At 36.4% G+C, this 12,381-nt stretch overlaps 1 protein-coding gene across 1 annotated transcript in view; it reads left to right on the top strand.

Moving 5' to 3' along the window:
- ALG13 (ALG13 UDP-N-acetylglucosaminyltransferase subunit) overlaps window positions 1–5,677 on the top strand; it is a 74,918-nt gene extending 69,241 nt beyond the window's left edge. The window contains 2 exon segments of the mRNA XM_065915303.1: window positions 1,066–1,246; window positions 4,767–5,677. Coding sequence (XP_065771375.1) covers window positions 1,066–1,246; window positions 4,767–5,032 — 447 coding nt within the window. The 3' untranslated portion in view covers window positions 5,033–5,677.
- Window positions 5,678–12,381: the final 6,704 nt, after the last annotated feature.

The raw sequence follows: 12,381 nt of genomic DNA, 5'->3' as shown, positions 1-12,381 counted from the left end.
GAATTGGAGAAATAAAATGCTTGCCCCTTCAGTTACGTTTATTACAGTGACATGTGGAAACAAAGCAGAGGCAGTTTTATTATTTATTTATTTTTAGTGTTTTTAAGTATAGTTGCTGTACCATATTATATGTTATGGATGTACAGTATAGTGATGCACAATTTTTAAAGGTTATGCTCCATTTATAAATATTTATAAAATATTGACTATGTTCCCTGTGTTGTGCAGTATAGTCTCCTACATTTTGTTGTTATTGTCGTTTAGTCACTAAGCCATGTCATATTCTTTTGCGACCCCATGGACTGTAGCCTGCTAGGCTCCTCTGCCCATGGGATTTCCCAGGCAAGAATTCTGGAGTGGGGTGCTATTTCCTTCTCCAGGGGATCTTCCTGACACAGAGATCGAACCCACATCTCCTGCATTGCAAGCAGATTCATATATAGAATAGATACTTTAATATTTTCTCATATTAAAAGTAATAGCATTCATTATGGAGCATATGGAAAAATACTAATGTGTAAAGAAAACTAAAATCACTTGTGTAATCAATGTACATTTTGATATATTTCCTTACAGCTTATTTCATAAAATGTGGACTATGCTATGTAATTTTGTAAACTTTTTAAGTTAAACAATATGAGCACTTTTTTCAATTAGACGCCATGATTTTTTTATTGCCTGTATTGTATTCCATCATGTCTGTGTCATAATGGACTCTAGTTTCTTATTGAATATTTAGGCTGTTAATTTTTTTTGCCTTTAAAAATAATGCTATAACAAATATCTTTGTATACAAACCATTGTGTATATCTCTAATTTTCTTAGAGTGCTTTCCTTAAAGAATTTCTGGTCCAAATATGAAATACAGAGGCTGTGAAAGATCTTAAAGTTGCTATAGAGAATAGATTTTCTAAATATCATGTCATTTATTTCAAAAGTCATTGTTATCTCACCTGAAAATCATGGCCTAGCTTTTTTTTTTCTCAGTGAACAATGGTACTACTTTAAGAAAAGAAATAGTAAAGTGTTTTTTTTTTTTTTTTTTTTTTTACTTTCTTGCCCAAGTGCTATCACCACAGCTACTGGCACTCCATGGTCTATGTGCCACAGATGCAACAGCAGCAGCTTCATGCAGAGAATTATCCAGTCTATACTGAGCCGCCACCTCTAGTAGATCAAACCATTCCTCAGTTATACAGTGAGGTGGAGAGACAAGATGGCACACAGACAGAAGTATCAGCAAATGGTAAGCGTGTAGTGAGAAATTTTCTACAAGAAAGACAATTGAATTTTATTGTGTGTAACAATAACAGACTTCAGATAGACCAACATTTCTTCTTTTTTTACGTAACCATGTAACTGTGTATTGCAACAAAAGTGTAGAAATAGGAAGTTCAGTTTAAACCTTTTCCTAAACTTGGTTCATTTAATCAGTAGCTTTATTTTTTAATTTTGCATACATATATATGTGTGTGTGTGTGTATATATATATATATATATATATATATATATATATTTTGAGAAGTAAATGGCAACCCACTCCAATATTCTTGCCTGGAGAAGCCCATGGACAGAGGAGCCTGGTGGGCTATAGTCCATGGGGTTGCAAGAGTCGGACACGACTTAGCAACTAAACCACCCATATATATTTTTAATTGGAGGATAATTGCTTTACAATGTTGTGGTGGTCTCTACCATACATCACTGTGGATCAGTCATAATTTTATATACGTGTCTTCTCCCTCTTGAGCTTTCACCCCTCTGGGTTGTCAACCGAGCACCAGGCTGAGCTCCCTATGTTATACAGCAGCTTCCCACTAGCTAGCTGTTTTACACATGATAGTGTGTATATGTCAATGCTACTTTCTCAATTTGTCCTACCCTCTTCTTCCTCCCTCTGTGTCCACCTGTCTGTTCTCTACGTCTACATCTGCGTTTCTTCTCTGTGAATAGTTCATCAGTACTATTTTTTAGGCTTCGTATATGTGCGTTAATATACTATATTTGTTTTTCTCTTTCTGACTTTCTTCACTGTGCATAAGAGGCTCTAGGTTCATCCACCTCACAACCAACTCAAATCTATTCCTTTTTATGGCTGAGTAATATGTACCACGACTTTGTTATCCATTTATCCTACACCAGCATTTTTTAAAGCATGGTACATGAACCTTTTGGGGTCCCTTGGAACTCTTTCAAGGGCTCCATGAGGCTAAAAGTATTCATTGTAATACATGGATTTTGTCTCTTTTGCTGTTTTAGATTTTCATTAAGGGTGCAAAAATCAGTGTGGGTAGAATAGCTGACACCTAAGCACAAATCAAAGCAGGGGCACCAAGCTATGCTAGTAATCCAGCATCTTCACACATGCTTGATATAAAAATGCCAGCTTTATTTGTTTTGTGCTTGATCGAAGAAGCTCTTATTTTACTAAATTTTTAATCTTTGAAAAATTGTATTTAATATTGTATATGACAAAATAGGAAGTATTCAGAAAGCTCTCTACATCTCTAAGTATGATAATTGACTTTAAAAGAAAAGGATTTGTGAGCTTGAGTTTTGAGCTAAACTAGCTGACTTTCATGGAATGCTGTTTTTACTTGACAGAATGATAGACAAACTGTGGTTGTTCAGACTGGGGATCTGGCAGACATTTTCTCAAATGAACAGCTAAGCTTGTCACTTCAAGGAGGGCAATGGATAGTATGTTTTTTTTGTCAAAGATAGAAATTCCAACTTTCAAATATAAGTTATCCAGAATTCTAATTTTTATCTAATAACCATGAGCTTGACAACTTCTAGAACATAATTGTTTCTTTTAATAAAATAGATGATGAGGGGGGCTATTTATGATACGGTTTTTTACATTGTATAATGAAATGTGTCAACATGTGGGAGATCTGTATAACTTAGTGAAATAGTATTTTCCCAATTACTGTGTATAGTCTTATCTGTGCATGATTTTGTAAAAGATATCTGCATGAAAAAACAATAGATTTTAATGTTAACAAAGTTTGAATAGTCCACATTGCGATTGACCTCTCAAATCACCACTTACCTAGTTTTGGTGTAGTATCAAAGAATATCTACAGTTATCTGAAAAGGCTAATTATTAGGACTTGTCTCTTTTCCAGCTACATATCTGTATGAGGCCAGATTTTCTTCATATATTTCAACTAAATATATTGTAATGTGTATGTGTGTTAAACCGCTTCAGTCATGTCCGACTTTTTGCGACCCTATGGACTATAGTCCACCAGGCTCCTCTGTCCGTGGGATTCTCCAGGCAAGAATACTGAAGTGGATATATTGTAATAGATAAAATACAGAAGCAGATATGAGAATCCAGCTGTCTTCTGTTAAGCCATACATTAGAGATTACACAAGTATAAAACAGTGCCACTGGTTTCACAATTTTTTGGAGGAGTGAATAATACAGATATTTATGAAAAATGAGTTTAACATAATGGGTTTATTTTTATGTGAAATAACATATTTAACGTAGTTTAATTCCTAATGGGATAAATATTGATAAATATAACCCACATAAGGAAAACCTATTTGAGGTCCTCAACTTTTAAGAATGTGAAGGGATCCTGAGACCAAAGAGTTTGAGACCTCTGTGCCAGACCATAAGGATGCTTGCTTTTTCTGTCAGTTTATAGTACAATATAGATGAGGAGACATTTTGAAGGGTTTAGAATAGGATCTTTGGACTGCCCATCTTAGAATCAGCAGGAGGTAGAACAATGTATACTAACCTAACCAAATCTGCTTTCCATTCCAGCAACTGCTACTTGATGGATGTGATTTCCACTAAGTTACCTAACCTCCCTAAGTCTGATATATATGTATAAGTGTACTCATCCTGTTATGTGTGAGGAATGTGAATTTTCTTTCCCTCCTCGCTTTTGAAGGCATATTATAGTTTACAATATTAGGACTATAAAATCTCATCCCTCATGTGGTGGTATGATGTGCTCCATGGTAATACAAATTAAAATATCAACTTTTACTGCCTTTTTGTTCCACTTACCTTTTATAGAGCTATTTTTATTGTAGTAAACATGAGACAGTGCCTCTCTTAATTTCACAAAATGAAGTTATCCCAAGTAATAAAGGAATCCATTAAAAAAAATTTATATAGTCACTATAATGGCAGAACAGCATCTGTTTATTTCCACTGAAACTGATGCAGTAGAAGTGCTATAAAATTAAAATGATGTTAGCATGTTAATGACATTCAAGTGATGACTGTTAAATTTTTGGAATGCTTTTCAGAATTTTACCTTCAAGTATAGACCAGACTATAAAAACACTTGAGTTTTTAATTGCTAAAATAATACAAAATGGTTATTTGGGTGATATGTGTCATACGGAAAAAAATATTTGATAATTGTGACCAACTCTTTTAAGAACTTAATTGACAAAAATGACTCTAGAGAATGTTTCTTTGTGTATTTTGTCTGTTGATACCTAACTCATCCAAGAAAGATAGCTATCTCTAGGTAGAGTACATTTGATACATTTTATATACATATATGTTTAATTTTTTTAATTAGAAAATTTTTATATTTTAGTAGCCTGTTTTGGTCAGTAATGTTCATATCTAAAGTGTTCCTCTTAGAATTGTAGGATATTTTCTTTTTTTTTTTGTAGGATATTTTCTTAGAGTTAATGCTAAATTTCATTTTTACCTCAAGAACATCCATTTACGTTGATGTTTAGTGAATCTTTGTATATGAAGTGTACTGTGTGCTTTGTTTCAGGTACTTTTCCAAATGCTGACCCTGCATCTGTCCCTCATGGAACAGTGTATTATCCAGTGATGTCAGATCCCTATGGTCAGCCACCTTTGCCAGGTTTTGATTCCTGCCTTCCTGTTGTGCCAGATTATCCCTACTTTGCTCCCTGGCATCCAGTTGGTGCAGCGTATGGTGGTTCTCCGCAGATTCATGGTGCTATGAGTCCTGGGCCACTTGGCTATATTGCTGCCCCTCCCTCGGCTTCTCATTATGTACCTCAGAATATGTAAGATTCAGCAGTATGAAGTATTCTTGCACTGCCATCTTTCTTGCTATTTTGGCTTCAAAAAGTGTTTTATGTTAGTGTTTAAGTGATTTAGGGTGGTTAGAGTGGTTACTATTGTGTCTGTCTTTCAGATTATTTTATCTTTTGATTTAAAATAGTACTTTAAAATGAAGGAGTATTTCTTTGGGTTGTGAATAACGAAATTGAGATGAATGTACAACTAACCCCATATTTGAGCACATTTCATTGTTTTCCTTTTAGCCAGCTTGTCAGTTTTATATTAGCTGATGGTACCAATTGATAAAATGAATAAATCATACGAACTGTTTCCTTGGTTCAGACGTCACACATCATATTAAACAATGCAAAATTGGAAAGCCTTCTACAGTTTTCTAAAAAATGAAGCAAAACCAAGAGCATTTGCTTGTGGGTAACTAACTTAATATTAAAAGATAGAGCGCTTCAGGTGTCTTATGAATCGTCTGACCTGAGTTGCATTCTATGATATTAATCAGTTTTGATGGCACATGGTGCTCTGCTTTAGATTTATCCCATATGCTATTGTTTAATATTGGATTTATGTAATTGCTTTACTGCACAGTATTGATGTCCTTTGCAGAGTTAGCAGTAAATAAAAATTAGCATTTAAAATTGCTAAAATGAGTGAGATGTTTTTCTCTTTTGCATTTTCATGGCAGCAAAGAGTACCAGGTATTTGATTGTTTCAATATGTTTTCCCCCTGGTATTTTGGTTGGCAAAAACCATGAATTTATAGCATGAACTGGCAGGGTCAATTGAAATGTTATTTAATGTTATTAATATTGCAATGCATACTACCATATCTAATTCTTTTCTCTTGAGAATGTTCCTTTAAGTTGTGTTTCTGTTTTTCCTTTTTTAAATCTACTAATTGCCTTATGAAATTTTAATCTAGATTTACTTCTCATTGTCCTGTTCTTCAGCTAGTTGTTGAATCTTTTTCTTAATTAATTAATGTATTTTAATCGGAGGCTAATTACTTTACAGTACTATAGTGGTTTTTGGCATACATTGATATGAATCAACCATGGGTGTACATGTGTTCCCCATCCTGAACTCCCCTCTCACCTTCTTCCCATCCCATCCCTCAGGGTCATCCCAGTACACTGGCCCTCAGCACTCTGTCTCATGCATTGAACCTGGACTTGTGATCTGTTTCACATATGATGTAATATACATGTTTCAATGCTGTTCTCTCAAATCATCCCACCCTTGCCTTCTTCCACAGAGTCCAAAAGTTTCTTCTTTATATCTGTGTCTCTTTTGCTGTCTTGCATATAGGGTCATGGTTACCATCTTTCTAAATTCCATATATATGCGTTAATATACTGTATTGATGTTTTTCTTTCTGACTTACTTCACTCTGTATAACAGGCTCCAGTTTCATGTACCTCATTAGAACTGATTCAAATGCATTCTTTTTAATAGCTGAGTAATATTCCATGGTGTATATGTACCACAGCTTTCTTATCTGCCGATGGACATCTAGGTTGCTTCCATGTCCTGGCTATTATAAACAGTGCTGTGATGAACTTTGGGGGTACATGTGTCTCTTTCAATTCTGGTTTCCTCAGTGTGTATGCCCAGGAGTGGGATTGCTGGGTGGTATGGCAGTTCTATTTCCAGTTTTTTAAGGAATCTCCACCCTGTTCTCCATAGGGGCTATACTAGTTTGCATTCCCACCAACAGTGTAAGAGGGTTCCCTTTTCTCCTCACCCTCTCCAGCATTTATTGCTTGTAGACTTTTTGATAGCAGCCATTCTGACTGCTGTGAGATGGTACCTCATTGTGGTTTTGATTTGTATTTCTCTGATAATGAGTGATGTTGAGCATCTTTTCATGTGCTTTTTAGCCATCTGTATGTCTTCTTTGGAGAAATGTCTGTTTAGTTCTTTGGCCCATTATTTGATTGGGTGATTTATTTTTCTGGAATTGAGCTGCAGGAGCTGCTTGTATGTTTTTGAGATTAACTCTTTGTCATTTGCTGTTATTTTCTCTCATTCTGAAGGCTGTCTCTTCTCCTTGCTTATAGTTTCCTTCATTGTGCAAAAGCTTTTAAGTTTAATTAGGTCCCATTTGTTTATTTTTGCTTTTATTTCCATTACTTTAGGAGGTGGGTCATAGAGGATCCTGCTGTGATTTATGTCAGAGTGTTTTGCCTATGTTCTCCTCTAGGAGTTTTATAGTTTCTGGTCTTACATTTAGATCTTTAATCCATTTAGAGTGAGTTTATTTTTATGTATGGTGTTCGAAAGTGCTCTAGTTTAATTCTTTTACAAGTGGTTGACCAGTTCTCCCAGCACCACTTGTTAAAGAGATTGTCTTTTCTCCATTGTATATTCTTGCCTCCTTTGTCAAAGATAAGCTGTCCACAGGTGAGTGGATTTGTTTCTGGGCTTTCTATTTTGTTCCATTGATCTATATTTCTGTCTTTGTGCCAGTACCATACTGTCTTGATGACTGTAGCTTTGTAGTATAATCTAAAGTCAAGCAGGTTGATTCCTCCAATTCCATTCTTCTTTCTCAAGATTGCTTTGGCAATTTGAGGGTTTTTGTATTTCCATACAAATTGTGAAATTATTTGTTCTAGTTCTGTGAAAAATACTATTGGTAGGTTGATAGGGATTGCATTGAATGTATAGATTGCTTTGGATAGTATACTCATTTTCACTATACTGATTCTTCCAAATCATAAACATGGTATATTTCTCCATCTATTTGTGTCATCTTTGATTTCTTTCATCAGCGTTTTATAGTTTTCTATATATAGGTCTTTTATTTCTTTAGGTAGATTTATTCCTAAGTATTTTATTCTTTTTGTTGTAATAGTGAATGTAATTGTTTCCTTGATTTCTCTTTCTGTTTTCTCATTGTTAGTGTATAGGAATGCAAGGGATTTCTGTGTGTTAATTTTATATCCTGCAACTTTACTATATTCATTGATTAGCTCTAGTAATTTTCTGGTGGAGTCTTTGGGGTTTTCTATGTAGAGGATCACGTCATCTGCAAACAGTGAGAGTTTTACTTTTCCAGTCTGGATTCCTTTTATTTCTTTTTCTTCTCTGTTTGCTGTGGCTAAACCTTCCAAAACTGTTGAATGGTAGTGGTGAGAATGGGTACCTTGTCTTGTTCCTGACTTTAGGGAAAATGATTTCAGTTTTTCACCATTGAGGATACAGTTTGCTGTGGGTTTATCATATATAGCTTTCATTATGTTGAGATATGTTCTTTCTAATGCCTGCTTTCTGGAGGGTTTTTATCATAAATGGATATTGAATTTTGTCAAAGGCTTTCTCTCCATCTATTGAGATAATCATATGGTTTTTATCTTTCAATTTGTTAATGTGGTGTATCACATTGATTTGCAAATATTGAAGAATCCTTGCATCCCTGGGATAAAGCCCACTTGGTCATGATGTATGATCTTTTTAATATGTTGTTGGATTCTGATTACTACAATTTTGTTAAGGATTTTTGCATCTATCAGTGACATTAGCCTGTGGTTTTCTTTTTTTGTGGCATCTTTGTCTGGTTTTGGTATTAGGGTGATGGTGGCTTCATAGAATGAGTTTGGCAGTTTACCTTCCTCTGCCGTTTTCTGGAATAGTTTGAGTAAGATATGTGTTAGCTCTTCTGTAAATTTTTTGTAGAATTCACCTATGAAGCCGTCTGGTCCAGGGCTTTTGTTTGCTGGAAAATTTCTGATCACAGTTTAGATTTCTGTGCTTGTGACAGGTCTGTTAAGATTTTCCGTTTCTTCCTGGTTCAGTTTTGGAAAGTTATACTTTTGTAAGAATTTGTCTATTTCTTCCAAGTTGTACATTTTATTGGCATATAGTTGCTGATAGTAGTCTCTTATGATCTTTTTTTTATTTCTCTGTTGTCTGTTGTGATTTCTCCATTTTCATTTCGAATTTTGTTGATTTGATTCTTCTCCCTTTGTTTCTTGTTGAGTCTGGCTAATGGTTTGTCTATTTTGCCTATCATCTCAAAGAACCAGCTTTTAGTTTTGTTGATTTTTGCTATGTTGATTTTTTTCTTTTTTATTTATTTCTGCCCCAATTTTTTGGTTTCTTTCCTTCTACTAACCCTGGGGTTCTTCGTTTCTTCTTTTTCTAGTTGCTTTAGGCGTAGAGTTAGGTTTTTTATTTGATTTTTCTCTTGTTTCTTGAGTTAAGCTTGTATTGCTATGAACCTTCCCCTTAGCATTGCTTTTACTGAATCCCGTAAGTTTTGGGTTGTTGTGCTTTCATTTTCATTCGTTTCTATGCATGTTTTGATTTCTTTTTTGATTTCTTATGTGATTTTTTGGTTATTCAGAAGCATGTTGTTTAGCCTCCGTATGTTTGTATTTTTAACAGTTTTTTTTTTTCCTGTAGTTGGCATCTAATCTTACTGCATTGTGATCAGCAAAGATGCTTGGAATGATTTCAATTTTTTTAAATTTGCTAAGGCTAGATTTATGGCCCAGGATGTGATCTATCCTGGAGAAGGTTCCGTGTGCACTTGAGAAAAAGGTGAAATTGATGTTTTGGTGTGAAATGTCCTATAGATATCAATTAGGTCTAACTGGTCCATTGTATCATTTAAAGTTTGTGTTTCCTTGCTAATTTTGTGTTTAGTGATCTATCCATAGGTGTGAGTGGGGTATAAAATCTCCCACCATTACTGTGTTACTGTTAATTTTCCTTTTCATACTTGTTAGCATTTGTCTTACATATTTTGGTGCTCCTATGATGGGTGCATATATATTTATAATTGTTATATCTTCTTCTTGGATTAATCCTTTGATCATTATGTAGTGTCCTTCTTTGTCTCTTTCCATGGCCTTTATTTCAAAGTCTATTTTATCTGATATTGCTACTTTCTTTTGGTCTCCATTTGCGTGAAATATCTTTTCCCATCCATTCACTTTCAGTCTGTATGTGTCCCTTGTTTTGAAGTGGGTCTCTTGTAGACAGCATATATAGGGGTCTTGTTTCTGTATCCATTCAGCCAGTCCTTATCTTTTGGTTGGGGCATTCAGTCCATTTACATTTAAGGTAATTATTAATAGATATGGTCCCATTGCCATTTACTTTGTTGTTTTGGGTTCGAGTTTATATACCTTATCTGTGTTTCCCTGTCTAGAGAAGATCCTTTAGCATTTGTTGAAGAGCTGGTTTGGTGGTGCTGAATTCTCTCAGCTTTCGCTTGTCTGTAAAGCTTTTTATTTCTCCTTCCTATTTGAATGAGATCTTGCTGGGTATAGTAGTCTGGGCTGTAGATTTTTCTCTTTCATTACTCTAAGTATGTCCTGCCATTCCCTCTGACCTGAAGAGTTTCTATTGAAAGATCAGCTGTTATCCTTATGGGGACCCCCTTGTGTGTTATTTGTTGCTTTTCCCTTGCTGCTTTTGATATTTGTTCTTTGTTTTTGATCTTTGTTAATTTGATTAATATGTGTCTTGGGGTGTTTCGCCTTTGGTTTATCCTGTTTGGGACTCTGTGTGTTTCTTGGACTTGGGTGACTATTTCCTTCCCCATTTTAGGGAAGTTTTCAATTATTATCTCTCAAGTATTTTCTCATGGCCTTTCTTTTTGTCTTCTGCTATGATTCAAATTTTGGGGCATGTGACATTGTCCCACTTCCCAGGTCTAAGCCGCTCAGGTTCAGGTTCTCAGGTACTCCACAAAGGCAGAGACTTGGTTGGGCCTGCGTTTTGTGTACTTCCCAGGTCTGAGCAGCTCAGACGACCAGGTGCTTGGCGAGCGCACTGTCCCAGGTGTGTGGTATGTGTTATCACCTCCCGGGTCCCAGCTGCTCAGTTTCCTGGGTGTGCAGCGAGAGTATTGTCTCAGGTGTGCCATGGGTCTCCTCTGGGGAGCTGATTTCAGGCTGTGACCCTCCTGGTGGATGTCAACCGTCCCGGATCCAAGGAAGATTTGGTTAGCAACTGGGAGCCTGCTCACAATTTGGTGGAGGATCCATCTCTGGGGCTGAGATTGCACCTTTCCTTCCGGCTCTGGCTGTCGCCCCTCCTGCTTCTCTGCCTCTGGCAGGGGAATGGGCCCGTCTGCAGCTGGCTAGCTCTCCTCTGGTATTCACTCAATCCTTTGTTCTGTGAGCAGACCAAGGTGTGCCTTAGGTTAGAGCTTTTCGTGGGAACGTTTTCTTTTTCTTTTCGTGGGAACGTTTTTCTCTCTCTCATTAACCCACAGTTTGGATTGCTATCTCATGTTAGCTCCCTCAGATTGTCCTCAGGGCATTCAGGCCTGGTCCTTACCATAAGCATGTAACCTGTGCCTCCCTGTTCAGCCCCCGCTGGCTACTGGTGGACGTGAGCATCTGGGCTACTTCTCTGCTGGGAGTTGCAGTTAGGCACATATTCTGTGGGGTTTTCTTTTTTTCCTCCCAGTTATGTTATCCTGTGAGATTCCAAAACTGCCCACAGACCTGCCGGTAAGAGGGTTTCCTGGTGTTTGGAAATTTCTCCTCCTTCATGACTCCCTCCCTGGGACGGGTCTCTATCCCTAACTCTTTTGTCTCTCTCTTTGTCTTTTATATTTTGTTCTACCTCCTTTGGAAGAGAATGGGCTGCCTTTCTGGGTGCCTGGTGTCCTCTGCTAGCATTCACAAGTTGTTTTGTGGAATTTCCTCAGCATTCAAATGATCTTTTGATGAATTTGTAGGGGAGAAAGTGGTCTCCCTATCCTTTTCCTCCACCATCTTAGGACCGTCCCTGTTGAATCTTTAAATTGTTTAGATTTACCTCATATCTCCCCAGGCCTACCTTATCTTCAGCTTTCTGTGAGACTTATTTTATCAGCCTTTCTGCCTTCTCCCTTTCACCTACCCAAAGACCACAAAATTTTCTGTATTCATTAGTTGTCTGTGGTGTAATTCATCACAATGCTCTGCTCTATCTCACCTACAAACGGCTATTTGGTTGCCACAAAACTTATTAATATTGCCTTCTTTAAAAGTTATTTATGCTTGTGAATCATTCTATTCTTTTCTACCTTAAGCCATACCCCAGGGAAAAAGAACCATTTGAGACTCAGGGCTTGAACAATTGAAAAAACTAGAATGGAATCCATTTCAAAGAGGATATCCTGTCTTCAATATACTATTCTTGAGATGATTGGTAATAGTGTCAAATCAATCAATGTACTAGTTAAAACTTTTACTTCATGATAGACATGGAACGGTAGTGTTTTGGTTTTGCATCCTTAATCTTTAGAAATTCTTGCTTTACAATTTGGCATCTAACAACTTTAATAAAGAAAGATGGACAGTAGTGCCTGATCAGCTTTTTCTCTACTAACCTGC

The sequence above is a fragment of the Muntiacus reevesi genome, chromosome X (genome assembly GCF_963930625.1).
Source record: "Muntiacus reevesi chromosome X, mMunRee1.1, whole genome shotgun sequence".
NCBI lineage: Eukaryota > Metazoa > Chordata > Mammalia > Artiodactyla > Cervidae > Muntiacus > Muntiacus reevesi.
This window is presented reverse-complemented; position numbering and strand designations above follow the sequence as displayed.